Source organism: Zonotrichia leucophrys, chromosome 3 (genome assembly GCF_028769735.1).
Source record: "Zonotrichia leucophrys gambelii isolate GWCS_2022_RI chromosome 3, RI_Zleu_2.0, whole genome shotgun sequence".
Taxonomy (NCBI): Eukaryota; Metazoa; Chordata; class Aves; order Passeriformes; family Passerellidae; genus Zonotrichia; species Zonotrichia leucophrys.
Window position 1 is genome coordinate 63,001,196 of NC_088172.1, and position 24,340 is coordinate 63,025,535.

Sequence of the window (24,340 nt, forward strand, 5' to 3'; positions counted from 1 at the left end):
ACATGCAACTTTGGGAAATACTGTACTATAGCTTATTTTACAAGCTACAAGAGAACGTGCATTGTGTTGGGGTGACTCCCCAGAACAACCTACTCAATGTTTCTCCTGCCTTTTATTGGACAGGGAACCCTTGAACTGACAGGGTTGTTACTTCTCGTGTGCTAGATCTTCAGATCATGCTGTGGTAGGAGAAGTACAACATGGCAGTATAAGGGTGTGGGCACATAAATTACTCAGAGGTAAACTGTGATAAAACTAGCAGTGTGTCAGCTGCTTCCAGTCTTGGCTGCCTTTTACCCCACTCTATCTCTCTGTAAAAGTTTAGGATACGAATATCTCTGCAGCAGAGAGATAGGCTACCCTGTTACGTACTGTATTTACTGTGTGGGAGGACACACTTAAAACTCAATGTACACTCCTGGAATTTTATTTGCTACCTGCTTTCCCATATTTTATTTTATGTGACGGACATCTCTCAGTATTGATTCACCTTAATTTACAGATAAACATGGATCTTTGGCCCCAGTGTCATATCTCCCGAGCATATCTCTGATGGTAGTGGCTGACTGAACATTTGTTTGGTTGTTCCCTCATGTGTGTTCTGTAGCACACCCAGACAGTGAGGCCCAGGTGCAGTTCTGCCTTGCTCTAGCTGCCTCAGGGGCTCAAGCAGTGGCTGGGATGCATCAGGGTCTAAGCACCCTTTATCATTCAGCCCAATTGGCAAGGTGTGGTATTTTGTTCAAAGGTTACATACCTTGATGTGCCTATCTCAGTCACCTCCACCTTTGTGCTGCTCAAGTAAGTCCAGTAGACACGTGAAGGAGAATGTGGCTGTTCTTCTGAGAGCAATCTCTGGGCAGGCAGAAGCCCCAAGCAAAGGTGCTCCTTAGGTGGTGATGTCAACCCTGTTGCATTTGCAGCAGTAAGTTGGGCCACATTTGGGGCACACCAGCCTGCACTTCTGGCTGTGACCCCACGCTATTCTGGTGCAGGGTACAACAACAGAAGCTACTGGAGAACAAAAAGTACATTATGGTAGAGTTTTTAATGGCATGAAAGAATGAAGAAAACTAGGGCTACAGCTTCCATAGAAACCTGTGGGAAGTCATGAAGCCCGCTTTCTAATGAATTTGTATTTGTGGGGGTTTTTTTTCATAGCTTCTAATAAGATGTCAACTCAATTGAAGCTTTTCCTGTCACTGGGGTGGCATCAAAAGGTCAGAGAACTGTGTGGGCTCCTCTCATTAATGGAGGAGGTGTGCTGCTGTGACCTTGCCCAGTGGGGTGTATTCTCTTAAAGTTTGCTAAATAACTTTTTAATTCTTTGGCTAACTTTCAGCTGAGGGGATGGAGGGAGATGATGAATACACAGACACAGGGTGTGATTATAAATCCTCATTTTCATAGAAAACCAGGCTAATTATAACTATAGTGCATCAAAAGTGACTCTATCATCTAATTCCTCAGTGGTCGGTAACTTAGTTCCTCCTTAGCATGGATTTGATAGCTTTCACCTATCTGTCCCTGGGAACACCAGCTGCAGTCATATGACACTGGTACCTTATGCAAGAGGCCTGATTCAGAGAATGGAGGGCTTTCCATTATCATCTTTCTCCTAATTCCTCATGTGCACGGAGAGCAACCTGCTGGCTTGTATTCTCAGCCTGCCCCAAGACTGAGAGTTCTAAAGATGCACAAGATGCCATTGGTGTCTGGTGTGGTGAGCGCACTAAAACACAGCGTGTCCCAGACAGATGGGCACAGGGACCACGGGCTGGCTCGGGGCACGGCTCCGGTAGGTCTGGTCACAAGGCAGGGATGAGCACATGCTGCACTCAGCATTTGCTAAAACTGGCCCTGTTTTCCACTCAAAAATCTAGGAGCTTCCTTTGAGTCTCTCTTGTGGCGTGCTCTCTGCACGCACAGGCTGCGCTACTGGAAATCTATTTTTGTTGTGTCCTCTTGACATTATTCATATAATATTTATTAAGCTTTATGAATGTCACCTATAAAGCATTTCTTTTCTTAGTGGGCCATTCTGAGTTGTTATTTAATAATGAGTGGTTGATCTGTGCCTTTTAGTGTATAGTTGAAGAGATTCCTTGGAAGGTGAACAAATCTCTCTTAAGCAGTCATTACAGATAATTGGCTGCCGCTCTTTGTGAAACCAAACAATTTCTTACTCGTTTTGTAAAAACATTAGTCATAAACCACAAATTCTTTAACCTCAAGTTCTTCAACCTCATCTACTAAGCCTTATACCCTGAGAACATGACCTTGCAAATGGATCCTCTCCTGGCCTGAGTTCTAAATAACTGAAGGGTGTGCTGGAGGTTGGTATTTACACAGTACCATGATGTACTCTTACCAGACTTAAGCCTCAACTTGTAGAAAGTCATGTCTGTCTATTAGGGATCATTGGTAGTACGTTTGTCCTAAATAGCTGCTCCACTATTGTGCAACAGATTCTTTGTGTCTGAATCAGAATAGTCATTAAAAAGGATTCGCCTGAAAATTTTCATGTGTGCATCTTGATGGTATGAAGTCCCAGTGAGCCAAAAGCAGCATCAGAATTGCATCCCGCTTGCTTGTCACAACACAGAAATGATTCAACATATTAATTTCAACATCAAGATAAATGTGGTGACTTGTTCTAAAGATGAAATAAGCATGCCTTGTTCCCTTCCCTTTATCTGTGTGGTCGGTGTGATTTATTTATGAATTTGAAAAAATGATTGGTTTAGTACCAAAGTAAAGACCATTGTTAAAAATTACCTTCAGCAGACTTTTAGCAAGTCCTGAGTATTGAAAACCTTTTTTGTTTTTGTGTGTTGCTTGGGGTTTTTTGTTCTTGTGTGAGAATGTAGTAAATCTCTGTTTAAATAAAACCCCTGGAACTTTAAGAGAGAATAAATTCACTGTGAGACTGCAGCTGTGTAATAACAATACATAAACATGTTCCATGACTATAATGGTAAAGACTGGTACTTCAATTGTAACTGCAACTGTCCATTGCTATGATTTGCCCTTTACTGTAAGGAAGTATTTGTACATAAAAAAGTTGTTAGTCTGTCATGTCTGTGAAAGAACTTTACAGATTATGGTTGAACTGTAATTAATTTTAATGACGAAGAGCTGTGGTGCTCATCACAGATCATCAAACAGATCACAGACAGCTGCAAATTAACAATTATGTACTTTAGAAAAAGAATTCAAAGAAGTTGTGTCATAGTTTAACCCCAGCTGGCAACTAAGCACCACATAGCCAATCGCTCACTGCTTGAATGTCAGTGGGTACAGGATGCGTCTCTAACTGCGTTTTTATTCCTTTGTTTTGACTAGTCCTGACTAATTATTTGAAATTCCTCAGTGGTTAAGGTATTTGGGAACATGTTGTGAGGCATTAGAAAACAGACATCAAACGACAGTGTTCTGCTATTGAGTCATAACTGACAAATAGAGTAAGATGACAGAATTTTTCTAAAGGTTTTGTGTTTGTAGATAACTAATGTTTCATTTTGTGTCTGTATTTTTATGAATTCATAGTTTAGGAAAGGCTGCAGCTGCATTAACATGGGATTGCAGTATTTTTAAAAGCTTTATAGTGTTTGTCAATTGTGACATTTTACTGATTTTGATAATAAATAATATCCACAGCTAATAAAACGAATAGATCTTGTGAAATGGTTTGAAACTTGAAGTAACCCTTAAACCTTTTCTGGGAGCAGAACTCAATACAGATATTGTATTTAAAAGTCCTAACAGCATTTTCTCAAAGGAAACTGTTATCATTGTGTCCTCATTATTTCTTTCTGTAGGCTTTTCCAGCAAATGCAGTGACAGTTTTTGTGTACTGCAGCTCGGTGACAGTTTTCTTCACGGTAATAAAGGTGATCAGCTACCGTTTGCACCTTATGTTTGATAAAGGCGAAGTTATTCAACAGAAGCTCTCAAGAAAAAATGGAAGGCAATGTAAAGATGCAGAGGTTCAAAAAGGAGAAGCCGTTGAGTCCTCAAATTGTAGGTAAGGTTTTCTTTGCATCGTTGGCACATGATGTAAAATGGGTGAGTTTGCACCATAGTCCTGCACAGCAGAAATGTCTGTTGAAATTAAGAATGCTCCTTACAGCTGTATAAAGAATGACACTTTCAAAAACTTGCTTAGTGCTTTTCAGCTGGGTAGCTGAAATGTTCTTGTGGTACAGCAGGCAGAGCTGCACCTTATTCAGAGGTTGGGCAGCAGCTGGGCACCATGAAGGTGGTAGAGGAGATATGTACTGGATGTGCTAACAGATCCTGAAGAAAAACTGGCAGAAGTTTTCTGGGGAAGCCTTAAAATGCTTGTTCCTACCTGCTGGGAAGTGGCAGGCACCTGTTGATAAAGAAAATGCTTTAATATCATGGCTTTGGAAGATAAGGTGACCTCATGTTGCCTTTGTGTGCTTTTAGTAAGTTCCCTCTCAGATCACACCTAGGTGCATAAGTGCTTTTCCCCCTTATGTTTTATTGTGATAATTATGATGCTTCTGTGGTCCTGTTCATGAGGAAAGCTAGTACTGCTTTTATTTCTCAGGGGCATTTGGTAGGCAGTTCAGTTGTAGCTTCTCTACTGAGAAGCCAAGTACTATTACTTGGCACAACATGCACAGCAATGCACAACAATCCAAAGACTAAGTACTATTAGTCTTTGCATAGAATTAATAGGGCTGCTTCTAGGCTGTGCTGGTATTGAAGGTAAAAACAATAGTGAGATGAAGACTAGTACTGACATTTTCCAGATTTGTGTATTGGTAGAATGTTCTGCTATACACTCTTCAGAATAAATAAATAAACCCTTCCTGCTGGTTTTTCAAGCTTGAGTCATACAAACAAATGAAGCTGGCAAGTGGCTTTCAGTGATAGCAAGTGTTATGACAGATGTGAAAAATGCTGAAATAAGGTATATTTAAAAGAGACAGAAGCATAGAAATGTCCAAAGCAAGCTTAAATTGAGTAGCTTTGTTAAAACTACCAGTCAGGCTTCAACAGAGAGCAGTGTATAAAAGAACTTAGGGTATTTTTTGGATGCATTTGCAGTTGCTACTGCTAGCTCTGTGCCAGCTAAGTAGTACCAAGATAGTTTGTGTTCCTCTGTGCTTCTGCTCTTCTGTGTCTTTACACATGCACATCTGTGCTACACTCCTGGCAGTGATGTTTCTGGAACAGTCAAGGTCTGCCTGCATTGAGACTCTTCTGAGAAATGCCTCTGTGTGTCACTACCCATGCAACATTTTTATTTTAGATGGGGTTATGCCTTTCAGGCTGTTTTGGCTGAGAAGTAAAGGTGGAATAACTTAAAAGTTGCTTGCTAAATCATGTGACTGTTTCTCCCAGGTTGATTTGTGTATGCACAACAATCCATTAATTAGTCAGTAAAGATCTTATTATTATTTTGACTGGATGGATGACAGAATTTTTTAAACAGACCTTCATAGTTGGCAGGTTGGTTGAGCAGTTTTTAAAGCCAGTTAACTAAAAAATAATATTGTGGAAAGAAACCACCCAGATAAATAATGTTATTGCTTATATACAACTTTAGAATTTTAAAAAGAAATTTTTGGTGAAAAAAACAACCCCAGGTACAAATAGAAAAGCCCGACCTCATGCTTTTCAACATTTCACTGTGGTGTTTTTCTGGGGTTTTTTTTTGGTTTTTTTTTTTGGTGTTTTTTTGTTAAACTGAATTTCTGTTTGTTATACCTGAGAAAGAGAATATTTTTAGGTTATTGATAGTAAACCTTGTCTGAAAATGCCTGCTTATATCCATGGAAAAGCTAGTAGAACATATGTGTAAAAGGAGTTAGTGCATAGTTTGGTGTATCCACAAAAGAACTGATCTATAAATTGCCTTAGAATACGTGAAATTAGTAATGGCTGTAAATTCACTTTGCCTAGACCAGAGCAAAAACTTTATATTCTGGTCTAATGATTATATTAGTGCTCTCTGTGTTGCATTTCAAGTAGGCTATGTGAGGTTTCCAGAAAACAGGCAGTTAGATAATGCTTACATACTCCAGGACTTAAAAAGCAAAAATTGTGAAAGGAGTAGCTCTTGATTGTCATATGTGTAAGGAAAAGCCCCAGATTGCTTTTTGTGCCAATAAATCTGTTTGTGTGTCAGGCAGGCTGAATGGCATTATATCGGCATAGGGAGGTTGAAGAGATGTCATTTTATTTCTCATAGCTCCACTTCTGAAGACACCATAATCATTTTACATTGAGAGGTTTTTATTCTTTAAGTTTTATCAAGTTGTCTTGGTGAGGAAGGAAGTGCAGAAATGTGTTACAGTATTTTTTACAGCCCTGTGCTTTTATCATTGGAGGGGAGAGAAGTGCCTTTACTTCATTGTGCTGTGCTGCTTCTTCCCATTGTGTTCTTATTCGTGAGCCGCTTCCCAGAGCTCGCAGTGATGCCCTGTGGTGATAAGTGTTGCTTTATCTTTTGTGTGCTTCCCGTTCAGCAATAACTCGGGGGATGGCGCCGCCGGTGAGAGCAGCCCAAACGGCTCCACCCAGACAATTCCTGACAGTTCCAGAGCGCAGGCCCCGCCCTCGCAGGACTCCCCTGGAGCCACGGTCAGTATGTGCACTCTTCCAGCGGCCCACAGCTCACCACGCACGCTCTTGTGTTGCCGGGTGCTCATTGCTTGTAACACAGGCCTGCTCCAAGCAGGAAGGGTCATTCCCTTGGGGTGCATCTACTGGGTATGCCAGTCAGCCTTGTCCTAAAGGTTTGCCTTTGCAGAGCTGAAACTGTCATACATAATGCTGCACTTCTTAGGAGGGCTCTCTCTGCTCTACAGATAGCAAGTGGCCTTTGTAAATCTTGCCAAGAGCAACTAGCTTTTGGGGCTGCTTTGAGAGGAGGGAGAGGCTAATGCAGTCAGCATTATTTTGTTGCCATTATTTTGTTACCTTCAGGGTCTGCTCCTGGACCATTAATAATTTGGTTTTGTTAGACTAGACTTATGCTTATAAAATGAACCAAAAACATCTCTTCAGTATTTAAATTCCTTTAAATCTAGGAGATATCTAGAGGAGGTTAAAAGTACCTATATGTGCACTCAGCGCCAATGGCTGTGCTTAATAAATCAAACATATGAAGTGATGAAAATGATGTGTGTAAATGTTATTAAAGAAAAAAATAGGAAACACTCATGATAAGTTGAAGAAATTTTCAAAAAATTAAGAAACAGAATAACACTGTCTGTGTAATCTTAAGCTACTCCCCTTGCATACTGTGATAATGTCTTTAATTATGTGATACCATGCTATTTTTTTCTACAGGACTCCTGCCTCAGTCAGTGCAGAGGATGGTTAGTGATTTCTGAATAAGTGGCTATTTGATACTTCATTCTGTCTTCATATTCCTCCACACCCACCCTTTATCCCTATTTACTACAAATTATTTAAATCCTGATCTGAATCAGAACTATTTCTTCATTTCCTGGAGTGTTTTTACCTTTTGGTAGCATCTGTGTGATTCAGAGACATTAATAGTTCTTTTTGTTGGGTTTTTTTTTAATGAGGTAAAATATTTTTCACCTTGTTTCTGTCTTACTCTCCAGTATTCTGGTATTTGTCCATTCTGCAAACCTATGCCTTTCTGGGATCTCATCCTAGTCTCCCACTTCCAAACATGTAGGTTGGATCTTGTCAAACCAAGTCTCCTGTTCTTGCTGCCAGGCTACCACCATGAAATTTTAGCAAATAATAATAATTTCCTCTTAATTTTGGTGCCTGTCAGTCAGAAGAGAGCCACAGTCATTTATTTCAATGTCTTGTTTCTAATTATGCACTTAGGCTGTTGAATTTAAACTCCTGAAGTATTCTTTATGGAGAGTTGTGTTTAGTTTTGAGCTCCCCAGTTAGTTCCCATGCACATTCACCTACTGATGAGAATCCAGCAGAGACAAACAAGGTGATTGAGGAACATGATGTGTGAGGAGAGGCAGATTGGATGTTTCAGCCTTTGTAAGGCTAAACTCTTTTGTAACCATACAAGTAGAGCTTACTGCTGTCTTCAGTTTTCCAATAGTAAGTTACACAGCAGGTTGAGCACGCTCTTCTCAGAGGTGCCCAGTGGCAGGATAAGAAACAGTTGCAGCCATGGAAAGCTACAGTTAGATCAAATAATTACATTTAATGTCTTTTTTGTGGAGTTGTTTTGGTTTTTGGTAATTTGTGTGTTGTTTTTTTTTTTTTTTTTTTTCCCCTGCAAAGTGAGTGGTCAAATACTGGAAGAGGTTTTCCAGAGAAGTTGTGAAATCTCCTTCCTTGGAGATTTTCAAAGCTCTGTTGGAGATGACCCTGAGCAGCCTGCTCAAACTGTATCTTCTTCAAGTGTGTGTGTATGGCAGAGGGGATTTGGGCTAAATGACCTTCAAAACTTTCTTGGAATCGAAATGATTCTATATTAATTTAATGTTTCAGTCCTCTAGTTTTCCATTGAGAAATACTTACCAATGCTAGAGGCCAAACTTTTCATTCTAGTTCTTTGGAAACACACAGCTGGATAAATGGAACAAATGAACACATTCTATTCCTTAATGATTTAAAAAAGTGTATCTGGATTAGGCACTGCGAAAAATTTTTTAAAGAACATTTTGCTTTTCTTTCCCCTCCCCAAACATCACACAAAATTTCAGTGATGCAATTTGGAGCATGACTGTTCTATAACCATCTCCCTCACCCACCCCTTGCATTTTGTGCAAGGTACATGTTCAAATTTCAGTGATTTTAAGCACCTTACCAATGCTGTAATTAACCTTTGATTAGATAGCTATTGATAGCTACATTGATAGATTTTTTTTTTTCCCCAACAGAATTTAATAAATGACCATGTTAATCTTGTGTGTTTCTTTTCATTTTTTAGGACCTGCCAACACGGGAAACGATTGAAGATCTTAGAGGTATTTTAAAGGCTTTATAAGTCCCTAAGCTGTTGTTTAATCATTGCTTGGCACAAGAAGTAATGGCACAGAGGACTCCATGACAGGTTCTGTTCTGCCTCCTGTTAGGATCGAGTTGAGGAGCTAGAACTCAATTTCAAGGACATTCTAACAGACTAAGCTTTCTCAACCGTCAGCCAAGCTGTTTAGGAAGCAACCCTTCAAGGGGTGTGCAAATATCTCTCCCCATTTTGATAGAGGGAGATGAAAGAGCCTTGCCCCACATTCTTAGGAAGCTCTGAGCTCTGTAAAGCATCAAACTAGGAAGTTAGCACTTGTATTGCATCCTTGAACATGTGCTGTAAACTTCTGTTGTGATTGTCAACCTTTAGCTGTGTTGTATATTCCAGCACACCTTACTTTGCCTACACTTCCAACTCACTTGAAATGTCTTAATGTTTTAAATCTTGTTTTGTTTTTGTTAAGGCTGATCACCATATCCTGTGTGACCGTTTAGGAATTGCAGAAAGTGATGTAGCAAACCTGCAGCATTGGCTTATTCTTTCTTTCACCTCTCCCTAAGTGGGGATAGTTCTGTAAAACATTTTGATTTTGAAACTAGCTGTTTCTTCAGCTTTTTGACTATTTGGACATGCTGCTATGCCTGTCCTGACTTGGATGGAGTCTATCTTGCTTTTGTAGTATTTCATATGTAGCTACCAAAAAAAAGCCCTTGTTGCTTTAGAGCTGTTTTAATCAGCTGCATCATCTGTGCTTCCTTTGCTCTGCTCTGGATCGGGTTTTATTGGTTAAAGATCATACTTTAATAATGCTTAGTGTTCATGTGAGACCTAATGCCCAAATGTTTTTTCTTAGGTGTTACAGTACTAGAAGATCAGGCTACACCACCAGTTTCATCTACCTCACCCTGTATCAAAGCAGATGTATTACCTGTTTCTACAACCTCTGGTTCAGGTGCCACTACATCAGCAATAGCAACAAAACCAGCTGCCATTGAAACATTTCCTGGTGATGGAATAAATGAAAAAGGATTGAATGGACAGCCTTGTGGCCACCATGGATCCCAAGATATTCTTGTGGACAGAGACGTAGCTAAAAACTTCTCCAATATTTCTTCATCACAAGGTGATATTTTAAGGACTGGAGTTTCTTCAGAGCCATGGGACAGTGAAAATTCAGTTATTTCAGACCATTTAAGTAATCCTAAAAGCTACAAAAGAGAGAAATTGCCAGATGGATCACCACAGACAGGCTTTACCAATAACTGCCCACAGTGCAATGCTATTGCAACCAAAGAGCACGAGCAGATGGAAAGCTCTTGCAATGCTGGTAACAGCCATGAGGACCTTGATTGCTCGGACAGTGAGACTGCCGTTGCACTTGTGGACAATTCTCTTCCTGGAGACCAGCTGTGTGAGCCCATTAAAATTGTCATCACAATGAGTACTACACCAAACACCACCCTTAGTGACCTACCAGGCTCTGTCCACTTGCAGGCCCTGGAAAGTGAGAGAACAAGCTCAGCCCTTGACTCTGGTGTAGTTAGAGCAGGCTGGTCAAGTCAGCAAACTAATGAACAGCTCAGAATCCCTGTTATCACGTTTGACCTGTCTGATGACAGTAAAGCCAAGCCTTGCTCAGAAGTTAGTGAAAGTGACAGAACTCCAGAAATGTTGAGGGCAGAGCTGTCATCCAACCAATGCTCTGGCTATGAATCGGGTGATGCAGTCAAGGAGCTCAGCAACCCAGCAAATACACCTCTAGAAACTAACACTTGTTCAGATCCAAATCAGGAGAATGCTTTGGAAAATGTCCAGACTGTGGATTTAAGTTCTAAGGAAGACTTGCATAACCTAGACCCGCAGTCCTGCAGAACTGCTCATGAAAAGAGGCACATGCGGGTGTTGAGTGTAGACAGTGGGACAGATGTGCTTTTAAGTAAGAATTTTGTGGAGGTATCTGACAAAGAAAAGACCTTACCAACCTCTAAATCAGATCTAGAAGCTAAAGAAGGTCAGATGCCCAACGAATCTAACTTTCTAGAATTTGTCTCCCTCTTGGAATCTATTAATACCTCAAAGATGAAGACATCTAATCAGTCCACTGTCAAAACGGAGACAACAAAGGAAAATGGGCTTGTTGGAGGTATTATGCACGGATTACAATTCTTTTGGAATGAAGATGTTGTGAAGAGTTTGATTACTTAGAGCAGCTTAGCTGGATATCTGCAGTAAGGCAAATTCCCAGAGGGAGACTGGTTTTGCTAATAGGGCCAGGGTAGGGCTGGACTTGGTGGGGCAAAGTGGTTTAGTCAAAGTGTGTGATGGTGTCAGCTGCGGTTTTAAAATATTTTTATCTTCTTGAAGAAAACTGTTTTTCTTCCTCTAGGAAACTAGTGATAAGCTTAGTAGGTATCCATTATTTATTTAGTATTCTGTACTAAAATAGTGTGCCTGGATTGTTGGAGTACCAGAAGCATGCAAAAATGTGTATAGCTATAGCATTACACCTGCCCTTGCACATCTTACCAGGTGCATGTTGAGGAGTTGTCTGTGTGCCTCTAAGTATGAAGGCCGGAATTGTCACTGGAGATGGTTCAACTTTTAGCTAACACATGTGTGCACACATACATATATTTCTAAATTCCCTGAATGGTTGTGGGTTGGATTATAATTAAAAAAAAAAAAAAGGTAAGAGTTCTCAATGGGGAAGAGTTTTGATTTTGCTTAAGTTGCTTAACTTAAGTTGCTTAAAGTTTAAACTTAAAAGCTTAAGTTGCTTAAAGTTAAAATATTTGCATTTTAAGGATGAAAGTTTGGTGGCTGTTTTCAGTGAAAGCCCTCAGTGTTTTAATTAAAAATAGTATATTGCCATGCAAGTTTCCATTTAATCAAGAGCACATTTGTTTAAAACAAAATCAATCAGCTAATTTAAAAACCTATATGCAGTACAATTTATAGCTCTTGTATAGAAATGTTTGGTTTTAATCAGCACTGTCACTGGACTCTGTGACCCTTTTCTGTTGGGAAGGACTGTTGTTTGTAATGTCTCTAGCAGCCCTCCAGCAAAATTAGTAGGGCCATGTAATGAGGATGTGAGATAGATACAGTGCAGTGCAGGCAGGTGCAATCTCGGGGTACTTCCCCAAGTGATCAGCACAATCAGTTTAGAAGATCTGAGTCAAAATGAAATAAGGCAACCTGTATCTTTCCCTTCTCCAAAATGTTTGGTTTACCTTAGATCCTATAACAAGCTGTTTTAAGAAAGCCTAAGAGGATGCAGTCTCAATACTTAGTTTGCATGGAAGGTAAGAGACTTCATGGTACCCTACAAGAACAGCTTGGCCCTGCTATTTGTCTGCTCCCTCCTATTCTACCAGCTTGCTCCTGGAAGAACCCTCCATTGCATGAAAAATGCTCAACTGACTTAAAAGGTCTTTAAAACTATTGTGAAATGTGCTTTTATCTTGTTAAAAAAATAAGTGCTTTTATCTTGTTAAAAAAATAAGTAGATTTATCTTCTCAATGTGTCATTTTCTTTTAGATTCCATTTACCTTTCACTCTTTGTACAAATCTGTCCTATCCAATGTATTACACCCCCATCTCGTTCCATCTTTCACCTGGGTCCATTTTTTCTTCCACTTTTTCTGTGCCTTTCCTCCTTCAATCATCCCTTCTCAGTTTAGGCACTCCCCTCCTGTGCCACCTCCTTATTTCTCTTCCTCTTCTTCTATTCTTCCTAGCAATCACACTATTGCTGGTTTAGGCTTTTCCATTCTGTTGAGCCCACCTAAAGCTGCTGCCTCCCCACAGCTTGCATTCACTTCTGCACTTACCCTCCTCTCAATTCCTTCTGGTGAATTCTGAGGAATTGAGAGAAGGGTGAGTGCAGAAGAAGTGAATTTTGCTTTTCCTAGACCTGCCGCCTCTCTTCTGCTGTATCTTACCTATCTCTCCCGCCTTCTCAGGCTGTTTATTCCTCACTGCAGTTTCTGTTCTTCTCTATCAAGTTTATCAGCCTGCCCTGCTGGCTCCAGTCTGTGCTCTGGTTGCCCAAGACAAGTGCTGAGCAAGCCCTGCTTGTCACCTGAGCCTGCTGAGCCCTGCTGGATTCCTGGGGTGCAGAGTCACCTACCTGCACAGTGCACACAGCAGCATGACGGGTGCAGCAAGCAGATTGGGATTTTTTTTTCTCTGATCCTCAGCCATAACAAGGAGTGTTTACCCAATAATTGTACTTCTGACTGATGTGACTTGTAAAGAGAATTTTAGAGGTAAATTTAAATGAAAATTCAAAAAGAGAAACTGCCTAAAAAGACCTTTCAGACAAGTACCCTCAGATAATATGAACAGGCAAGGTTGCTGCATGAAAGAAAGTAATGGATGATCAGGATAAGTCAGACTCAGATTCCACAGTAAAAACAAAACCCAAACCCCAACCCCAAAACTTATTAATGTGTGTGTAGTTATTGTGCTTTAGATCTGGTGAACAAGATTCTTATACAAGATAATGAGGGAACAGAAGAATTCTGCTCTTGAACACTTCTAGGGATGTCCACAGCTGGTCTGGGCAGCCTCTTTTGGTGCCTCACCACCCTCACAGTAAAAAATTTCTTCCTAATATCTGTTCTAAATCTTCCTATTTCTATTTTCTGAAGTCTGTACTTCTGTGAGATAGTGAAGTTGAGCTGCATACCTGTGTAATTAAGTGTCTGTTTGCAGTGTGGGCTCAGCAGGTGTCATCCAGAAACAGAAGAGGGACTGGGAAGGGGGTGCCCTGCATGAGCAGGGATGGCAGCTGTGGATTCTGCACCTTGAACTGGTGCTATGGGAAAAAGGAGATTCAATCTGAACTCCATGAGCTTGGGAGAGGTGGTTCAAAGGCAGTTATATTTAAGAGCAAGTAGGCTTTGCTTTCCAGCCTAGTCAGAACGCGCTGTTTGTTAAAATAAATTACTGTCATTACTGGGAGCTTCCCCTTTGCAAGACTGAATTTTAGGAATGAGAAGGCCTTTAATTTGTTTACAGCCTTGCAATTGCAAATATGCTTTAATAATATAGTATCTTGGAACAGATCTGAATAAACATTATTCCCACATTAGAGGAGTTATTAAGAAAAGTGTGTGTGTGTAGGAATACAGAGTCAAGCTATGCACCAGTTGTTTTGAGGGAGGAGGTTGGTTCTGTTTGGTTTTTGTTCTTTTAACCTTGCACACTGTCTAATTGGCAAAAGTTAGCAATAGATGTCTGGTCCAAATGAGCATGAAATGCACCCCAGAAAGATTTTTATTAGGCAATGTGAAAAACTTGGCAAATTCCTGGAAAGCTGGATATTCAGAGCTGTGCGAAAGAAAGCTGATATTTTGCATAATTTGTGGAAGGTGGGGAAATGTGCTCATCAGAACTATCTGGCAAGTGAGTGAATGTCATGGATGGGTCTTTGTTATGGGTGGTCCCTCACAGAACTTGGGTGTTCTGTGGAAACAGAAGAGTTTCCACATAAGCCTTTGCCAGCAGACAGCTTGGTAAAATGCAGTATGAGAAAATGAAAGCCTTTCTTTGCACTTCTAAGGGTGCCAGATTTAACCTGTTAAAATAGAGGATATAAAAGCTCTCAGAGCTGTTCTATAGCCACTCCACCTCTTCTAGATTGTGAGAAAATACCACTGACACTGTTGCTAAAACTGACTTTCAGACCAGAGTCCTTTCAGTTTTGAATCACGCTTATACCACCCACATGATGAAAGTGTATTGTAGGGCAACTGCAAAATTTTTTCAGTCTTTGAGAGGTGTAAGAAAACCTGGGTTTATTGGCTGCTTTGGGTCCCTCTGATGTGTCCTGAACCAAGTAAGAGCAGTTGTGCATCAGACTTAGGGCAAAACCTCGTGCAGGTCCCCTTTGGCACAGCTGGCTTGTAATCTAGGACAGGCAGTATTATCACCCAGGGAGCAAAGCCTGCTGTGGGAGTGGTGGGGACTGGCACAGGAGAAACTAAACCAGGGCTGCGTGGCCCGAATTTAGATGTTTTGCAGGCTCTTTTTAGAAAAGGTACTCATCATTCTGGGCAGTGCACAAACCACAACCTTGAGTGAGTTGTTCTGGATCCCAAGCAATTACCCTTCTCCTATAAAAAACTAAACCATACTCCTGGGTATTTTTAGACTTTTTTTTTTTTTTTTCTCTTTGCATGTGGGAATGAGGACTGTCACATGCCATGTAGTTAGGAGGAATAGGGATCTTGTGCATTGAGTCACTGGTGCAGTTGACAGTTGAGGTGGGAAGTGACAGCAGGTGATTTTGCTGGCAGGTGGGTGGCACCTAGGAAATAAAGCCCTGCCTGGTGCTAGCTCATCTACTGGAGCAGTTGTGTACCACCCCTGACTCTTGTTCCAGAGGGGCCACATGGCTTCTGATGCACATCTTTGGATGTGGAGGAACTGGTATGCAGAGCTCTGAATCTGATGCTCAATGTGTAAGGCTTGGCAGGTTAAAATTTTAAAATTTCAGTCTTTAAGTTGAAGAAGTAGTAGTATGTATGATGCCAGTCTGACATCTGAAAGAAATTTTAAAAAAAAGGTTATTTCAGAGGTCTGTGTTCTGATGTAATTGGTAGGTGTTGTGATTAGGCTACTAATTCCTAGCTCTGCTGCTGACACAGGAGATTGTTTCAAGCAAGTCACTTCCTGTAGCAGGTACAATGCCTATTGCTAGTTTTTCCTGTTGCTTCAGGATTAATGTGGCAATCCTCATTAATGGCTAATGCCATGTGCTGCTTCAGTGTCCATGCTGGACTCTTGTAGCAATTATTGGACGGTGTGGTATTCCCTGGGCACTCCCGTTGTTTGGTGGATGACCAGCTTAAATGGCAGTGTTTTCTTTTAATGTATTTGTGGCATAATAGGCAAATTTGAGTTGAGAAGAAAGTGCATAAGCTAGATGTTTCTGCTAAAGTAGTTGGTGAAGAAAGGATTAAGGATGTTCTTAGGGTTTATAATCCACATATATGAATGGCAGAGTTCACAGCTTGTAGAACTTTGGTTTCATGCTAACAAAAGCATAGAGTGATTTGAAATCATTTATTTGTGGCTGAACAGGCAGCAAATGTATTTGAAAGTGAAAGTTTCTCTTTCAGAGCATAATGTTGTTGAAGGAAGTGGATTCTGTAGCAAAGCAATTAATGAACAGAAGAGAGACAGGCTTAATTAGCTTTATTCTGCTTGCCCAAGTTTCAAACCAGATGGTGTTTGAAATTATGACAGCAGTGGCATTTTGTTTTACAGGAGTGAGCTATGAAGGTTGGGATAGGGATATGTAAGTAAAAGATGAGGAAGAAGGTTTGGAAGACTCCAGTAAGGGGCTACAAATAGTAAAAATGTTTTGGAGTAAAGTTACAGAGTAATAAAATTTAATTCTAATTACCTAATACTAAGGCAACTTTAAGGTTGAGATACACTGATAGTTGGTTGTTGTGATTACTGTATCACAGAATTAAAGAATGGTTTAGGTTGGAAGGGACCTTAATAAATATCATCTAGTTCCAACACCCCCCACCCTTCTCCTTGGGCAAGGATGCCTTTCACTAAACCAGGTTGCTCAGAGCCCCATCCAACTTGGCCTTGAACACTTCCAGGAATGAGGAGTCTGTAGTTTCTCAGGGCAAGCTGTACCAGTTCCTCACCACCCTCACAGTGAAGAATTCCTTTCAAATATCCAGTCTAAACCAGCCCTCTTCCAGTTGAAAGACATTCCTCCTTGTTCTATCATTACCCACTCTTTTTGTAAAAAGTTCCTCTTCAGATTTCTTGTAGTCTCTCTTCAGGTACTGAAAGGCTGCAATTGGGTCTGCCTGGAGCTTTCTCTAGGCTGAAATCTCAGCCAATTCTCCCACCCTTTCCTTGCAGGAGAGAGGTTCCATCCCTCTGATCATCTCGATGGCCCTCCTCTGGACTCACTGTATTAACATATGTACAAAGGCTGTTTCGTTTCAGCTGTGAAATTGTTCACAGCCTCCTCCTAGAGTAGAACAAGGGTTTGTCTCTGGGATACTTAAAATCTGTTCTACCAGTGAAAAACTTACATAGCAAAAGAAAGTATGGTGCTGTAACCTCTTTTAGATTAGGAGTTCATTTGTCAGCACTGGGATGGCATACTTGTAAGTATTGTTGATAGGCTGATAAAAGTTGTTAGGGCAGAAAAAATGTTTACTGAAAGTATCTTATGTATGAGACCTGTAAGAATTGTTCCTTTTCATAAGTATTTTACCACAGTAATTTAAGCTTGTGTCTTGTGTTCTGTCAAAATATGAAAATGGTGTACAGACCAAAACTTGGCTGTTTATGCAGGACTCTTCTGAATCACCTTGCCACAAGACTGATTTGGCCATAAGTCCTGATAGCTACACCTCACATGTCTGAGTCACGTGGCATATAATTTCCAGATAAATTATGTGGTTATTGCAGAGCCTAGGTCTGATCTTGATACTACTGTGAGCCCAGCTGTGCATGAGCTGGAGACGTGTGGAGCAGTGGATAAGGGTAAATGGCGCAGGGAAAAGTGCAAGTACACTGCCATGTTGTCCTCTTAGGTCTGCTCTTGCACTTGGGAAAGGTTTTTCCTGGTTTGAGCTTTGCCAGCACAATTTCTGTGCAGGGAGCGTTTGGTGACGTAGAGCCGATTGCGTATGCTGGCAGGGCACTCCTAGTCTAGACACCTCCATCTTCATTTAAATACTGAAGGTGTAAGTCACCTGGAAGAAGAGGAGTAATAATCTTGAAAACAGTCACAAAGCCATCATGGCCCACTCTTCCAGTGCTGGAAGTCCTCATCACCATGGGATTCTCTGATTGGCATATAAAGCCTGTAAGGAGCAGTATGTTTAGGTTTTTGTTATTATGACTCTTTACCACAGCAGGAAAAAGAAGTCTGCAAGGCTTGTGGTTTGGAATGGAAAAGAGAGAAGCATATTCCGAAACCACTAGATAATCAGATTTTAAAAAATCTTTTTAATTGTTCCAGCCCTAAAGCTGGTTTGGGGCACTCTGGGACCAATTAGGTTATTTAAACCACAGTTTATGATCTCTATCAATTATTCTTACAGCTTGAACAGCCCAAGCCTTTAGGAAGGTCATTTTGATTAGGTATCTGTGGCTCCATCACCGCCCACAGGTATGGTTACATCATTAAGGGGCTGCTTCAGTAATGACACAGTTTAAGCAGAAACTGGAGTTTGAATCTTTAACTAGGAGAGGAAAAAATCGTTATCTCTTCCCCTAACTGCTTTTTTTTCTTTTTTTCCCAAGATAGAATAAAGTAGACCTGGAAGACTTATTAAATTTTGCCTCCATGCACAACAAAGTATTTTCTATACCAAACTTGTGATTCTTTCATTGTATTTATAGTTTTTATAGCACAGGCTTTAGGGTGTGAGGTGGCTTTGTCCTATGAATTGAAACAGCTGTAGAGATGTTTTAGCTCATGAAGGTAGGTTTGTTTATAGAAATAATGTATTGGTAGATCAGCTGACACAGTGTGAGGAAAACAAGACAGGTGATCTGAAAGGTCTGCAAATGCAAAAGCTTGTTTACTTTTTTCAGTTTTATCAGCTGACCTTATGAAAGGTAAAACATCTTTTTATAAGCCTTCTTTCTTTTTAATCCTTAGACCAACTTAGATATGACACCACTGTTTCTTGACTGGTGATTCTTACAGGTTAGGATGATAATTATACTGAGAGAAATATGGTTTATTATACATATGAGAAATTATGGCTAATTATACATATGAGAAATATGGCTTAAGATAGGGAATTTTCAGTGGGCTGAATTTTTTTTTCCTTTTTTTTTGCCTTGATTTGAGGTGTTTAAACAGCAGGTATTGCAATAAGTCTGGGTAAGTAAGTTTCAGTACACTTTGCTTGGTGCAGGAGGCTACAGGATTTACTGAAGCATCTCCAACAATCACCCCTTTTTTCCATTTAAAGCATTTAATTGCACAACTGCACAGGGTGGTGATGAAATCACTGTCTTAGTTGCACTTCAGACCCTAACAGGTAATTGTTTTGTTTTATAAACAAAGCACAGTTGAAAAATGTTTCACTATTCACCATGAATATGTTGTACACATATACATATATGAAAAAATGACATGCATGTGTAGAGAGGCAATATAAATAGAGAGGCAATATAAATAGAATTGGTACTCAAAGTAGTAGAAATTGGACAAATACTTCATGTGTATTTTTAAACCTACAGTTCTGTATTTTCCAAGCATAGGATAATCTGCTCTGAAATTGTTTTGCCAGTTTGCCCTTTGTCCTGCACCAGGTGTGTGGCCAGTGAGGAAGAGAGATTAGGCAGCTATCTGCTTTCCTGTCCAAGAGCTCTGTTTCCTTTGAAGGTGCTGCTTTCCCTTCTGTAAAAGGGGAATGGGCCAGTGCTTCTGCTTTTCCACTGCCAGCACACACAGTTTGGGAAACAATTACAGCCCCCAGGGAAGCAGCCTCTTACCATTCTAGATTGGGAACAGATTGCTTCCCTCTGAAACAATAGGAGAAGCAAAGCAGAAATTCTCTCTTGTTTGTCCTCTACTTCACACAGTGTGTTCTTGAAACAGCCCAAGCATAAGGGTCAGAGTACCTTCTCATCCAGATTTGTGGTTGTATTGTTTTAGGTAATGGTAGTGCTTTCCATAAAACTAGCAAATACTGCAGTGTTTTAGATTTCCATTTTTAGATGCTCTTGTTCAGTAGTTAATGAATGAAACTCTTGAAAGCCATCTGTGGAGAGTGGCTCCACTTCACTGCCCTGTTTTCCAGATAGCCAGATGACGGAGAGAAAAGAAGAAATGATGGGAACAGAAAAGCACTGTGAGCAACTTCCTAAACAGGAAAGATCAGATGTACAAAGCCAAGATCGTGCTAGTACTAGTCCGGTGCTACCAGAGTCTGCCAAATTTGCAGCACTGTAAGGCCAGTTTACTTTACAATTTTGTACTTCAAAGATATGATGTAAGCTGTTTTGTTTCACTGAGTAGAAATGACATAAACTTTTAATTAACCTCTCTTTCTTTTTGTTTTATTGAGAACAAGAAAAAAGTTCCTCATAGTAGTTTTGAAACATTTTTGTGTCAAGTTACCAGGGCAGCAGGCAAAGGCAGATAATCTACCGGGTAACTTCTCAGCAAGACAGTTCTGTCTTGCAAGTAATAAGTGGACCTGAGGCGTCTGTGCAAGATGAGCTCTCCGTGGATGCCATGCATGTGTTCATAGATGAAAACGGTGAGTTTATCTAGTTGGGATAATTGCAATGCATGAGGAAATTTCTGAACACTTCAGATGTCCTGGAAGGATTTTTTTTTTGTCTGTTACTGGTTGCATGTTTTTCTCTGTGCGTCGAAAAAAAGCGGCTTGGTATTTAAAGTTGGATGCGCAATAAATAGAGTTTTCCAAATCCACCAGTGACCATCACAGGCCTGAGCCTTACACAGAGCCTGAAGTTTATCTTCCAAACATCATCCTCAAAAGATGCTGGCTAGGCCAGAAGACAACTTCTGTCCCGTCAGAAGACGCCCTGGCATTTTCTGCCTGACTAGAAGTTTTGCACTGACCTGGCTGTGAAAAATATGACTCCTTTTCACAGTTTTGTTCTTCAGCTGGCTCAGACTGACCTCTTGGTGTGGTGGTGCTGCTTGTATTTGGAGTTGTGATCTGCTACTCCTTTAAAGAAAATTAATGAGTGACCTAGTATTGCCCCATGCATATAGTGGGGATGCCACTGCTCTGAAGCTGTTCTTGGAGTCTGAAGCTGTAGGATGGGTTTGAGATCTGTTTAGTGCCCTGTGAGGTACTGGCTCATACCTCTGAAAGACAGCTGTCCCAAAAGCTCTGTTTCCTTTAAAGTTACCTTCAAAACCAGCATGGAGTGAGTGCCCATGGTACTGGGTCTGTGACCCTGGACATACTTTGGTTTTTTCCTGTTCCTCCTTGCTCTGCTGTGGCGAGAAGGGCAGCAGCTGCCAGTGGGGCAGGTGATACAGCCTCTGGGTCAGCCAGCACCCACCCTTGGCTTTGTGCTCCTCTGCAAACAGGGAGGAGCTGTGGCTGCATTTCTAGCAGAACTTTTTGCTGCTTTGTATCTCCTGACCTCACCTTTGTGAATGGAAAGAGGGAAATCTGATTTCACATTTTATGGTGAACTTACATGAATCAATGTGCTTTGTGTTTAATTTACATGCCCTTTAAATATTCACTGTGACTTCTGTGGTTCAATTTTCCAAGGTTTTCAGTTGTTCAAATGTTAATTTGCTTTCTGAAATCTAAAATGAGCCTAATGCATAGACTGAAAAATATATATTTATAAATACCCTTGACACAGAATATGTATTTTATAAATTTTTGTGTACACAAATAATTGCATCACTGAACTGACATTTTTTCCCTCTGTATTTTCTAAAGGGGAAATCAGATCCTGCTATTTAAAAGCTGGCTGTCAGAAGGAAGGAAATTTTAGACATCAGCTATCAAATTGTGATTGTATGTCAAATGCTCAGTAAGTAAGCCCTTATTTTTAGAAACATTGGAAGTTTTCATTGCTGGAAACTATGAAACTGTAGCTGTGAAAGATGCATATGAAGGGGAGTAGTAGTGAATAAATGTGCTAACCTTTCCTAGAGAAGTCAAAGCAGGAATATTTTTTTGCTTTCTGCTAAAACACTAACAGCTTTATAAGAATATAGAAAAGAAAAAGTGAAAGTGAAAATTGGAACTATGCACTTGGCTTTATTTATTTTCTGGCAATAGCCAAAGTCAAATGTAGCTATTATAAATGAAATTGTAAACAAAGTAAGTGGGTCCATTCTATCAACCTTGTCTTGTTTGCTTCATTTACCTGTTGCATTCTTTACAGATTTTTAGTGCTGTGTCTGTATCGGTCATTGACCTGTGGATTCTGGCAGTAGGGCCTTTCTCCTTGCATTAAATCTCTAATGATAATTTGCTGCTCCAAACAATTTTCTTTTTTTGATAGTTCTTTTTGGAGTGATCCATATAAATCCTGTATTTATTACTGTGGCTTCCACACTCTTCCATGTGATCTGTTGTTTGCATATCTGTAAAAAGAATTGTTGTAGCTATTCATAAGTATTTTAATGAAATAATTTTGGTTTCCATACTGTTTTACAGCATTTAGAGAAGTTGAGTGAGGGAGTGAGAATGGTCTTTTTTTAAATAGCAAATATTGTTCTTCAAGTGTTTGGCTTTAGTGGAGGCTTTTGAAAAACTTGGGACCATTTTAAAAACAGCATTAGCATTTTAGATAGAATGCCATATGAGATGAGAATAATGCCTTCATTTGTCAGTGGGCAAAGAGTAAAAAAATAAGAAAAAATTGACTAGTAGAAATGTTCTGTCTGCCTTTAGCAAAATAGCCCCTTGCCCCCATCCTGGTGGAGTTCAGTTTTGACCTTAAAAATCAAACATTTTACTTGGGTTCTCTTTATTTCTTGCAACTCTGTTTGTTTCGCCTTGCAGAGAGCACTCTTCTGCTCCCCCTTCCTCTAACTGTGAATTTGAATCTGTCCTAAATTCAGAAATAGTTTTCTGTCCCTTGCCTTGACTTTTTTTTAATCAAAGGAAGGACCATCTTCCTTCTTATGTAAGAAGTCATGCTGAATCTGCCTTTGCCAGATGCTGATGTGACACCTGTGTCTTGGTTTGCAGGCCTTAAGGGATGAGGTTTGTTTTTAAGGAGTCCACTCAACCATGTTAACAAAAGCAAGTTCAGATATTCTTTACAGGCATTTACATGCATGTAATTTCTAAAGATGAGCACCTTTGCTGGAAGTTTCAGAGTAAAGTGATAATTCAGGGAATGGAACAGATCAGAAAAGAGGAGTGGCTTCCCAGGACTTTCTTTGTGGGAGTCAGTGGGAAGCCAGAACATGAGCTTTTCCAAGAAGAGAGCAGCATGAAGGAAAGTTCAAAGCAGTAGTTAATATGAAAAATGAGGAAAGGGGACAAGGAAGCTTGCAGTATGCTTGAGCTGGTTTTTGCAGGGGCAGTTTGTAATGTCTGGGCCGGAGAGATTAGTGAGAGCTCTTTGTTCAGGGGGAAGTTTCTACCATCTGTGAGTAGCTTGAAGGGTAGCACAGGAAGGAAGGGGTTTTGGTTTTTTCTTCAGGTGTTCAACATCAAGTAGTTTCGTATTTAGACATTACAGCATATAAAAAGTGGAAGAGCAAACCTGCTTTGAAGGACAATGCAGGAATGATGCATCTTCCCTTGTCCCCACCTGCAGGCTTGCTCATCAGTTGTGTCAGGTTACTTTCTTTTGCTAAAGATAAACCAAATGATCAGTGAAGGAAAGGTTATTAGTGAAGAAAAAGGCAAATAGAATAAAATAAAGCACGAGGTGTAATCAATGAGTGCTTAACTTAATCTCTTGTGTGTGTCTGTCTGGAGAGGGTCCTTGACAAAAACTATTCCCTTGAGGGTGGGCCCTCTCTGAGATTTCATCATGAGAGTAATCCATATCAACAGGAGATGCTGCTGTTATGGAAGGATATTAGAAAAGATACATGAAACACCTCTGAGTGAACATGACTTATCTACCAGCCCATGAAAAAGTTAGCTAAGGAGAAGACAATGGTATTGACAGTACAGCTTCTTGAGTGATTGAAATGGTGCATAAACAACCAATAGCTTTAGGCCTGTTGTCTGAATTCAGTAAAAAGACATCCAAATTAGATTTCATGAGTCAGGAGATGTAGGAGAAAATGAATGCCTGGCCAAAAGAGGTGTCATCCTCCTTTCATGGGAGAGGGTGGGTTTTTGGTCTCATGGAGCCCAGATTTCAGAATTTAGAATAAGCAGAGAGAGCAATACAAAGGTTTGCAGTACGTGTGTAAAACACTTATCACCAATCGTGCTTGCTTTATACTGTTAAGGCTAAGCAGCTCTTAAGGGGAAAATGTCAAACTGAGTTGAGCAAGTGGAATAACCACGTGGATTTGAATGGACTGTGTCCTGATGTGCTTCTTGAGGAAAATTGACTCAGGACAGAGAATGACAAGAGGCCTCTTGCCCTGTGGGTGTTGTTGGGAGAGGCAGCAGACCTGTTGCTGGTGTCCAGGAGCTGCGATGCTTCTGGGATGCTGCAGCTGTGAAAGGGGAAGGAATTTTGACTGGAGAATGTGTAAACTGTGGCTGATTTGTCAAGAGTAAAGTAATTGCCTTATAAATTGGCCATAGTAACTATTTTTTAACAATGTTATGCAAAACTGACGAAGATGCTTAAGCATTACTCAAGAAGAGTTCTTAAAGAAAGTCTTGAGGCAAACTAATTAACGTTTTATGATCTTCAATTCAAATTCTAACTTTCTATTTCTGTCT

General features: G+C 40.3%; 1 protein-coding gene across 3 annotated transcripts in view; it reads left to right on the forward strand.

The window, feature by feature from the left end:
• The window catches only part of PCNX2 (pecanex 2), a 151,605-nt gene that overhangs the window by 2,363 nt on the left and 124,902 nt on the right, over positions 1–24,340 (forward strand). Inside the window, exons 1-8 of one of the 3 annotated variants that reach the window (XM_064708513.1) lie at positions 2,318–2,336; positions 3,822–4,027; positions 6,504–6,618; positions 8,918–8,954; positions 9,810–11,099; positions 19,769–19,916; positions 20,085–20,230; positions 21,407–21,500. In XM_064708513.1, coding sequence (XP_064564583.1) covers positions 3,918–4,027; positions 6,504–6,618; positions 8,918–8,954; positions 9,810–11,099; positions 19,769–19,916; positions 20,085–20,230; positions 21,407–21,500 — 1,940 coding nt within the window. In that variant the 5' untranslated portion in view covers positions 2,318–2,336; positions 3,822–3,917. Of the gene's footprint in view, positions 1–2,317; positions 2,337–3,446; positions 3,465–3,821; positions 4,028–6,503; positions 6,619–8,917; positions 8,955–9,809; positions 11,100–19,768; positions 19,917–20,084; positions 20,231–21,406; positions 21,501–24,340 lie in introns of those variants that run through there. The other 2 variants (XM_064708514.1, XM_064708512.1) reach the window with 2 other exon arrangements.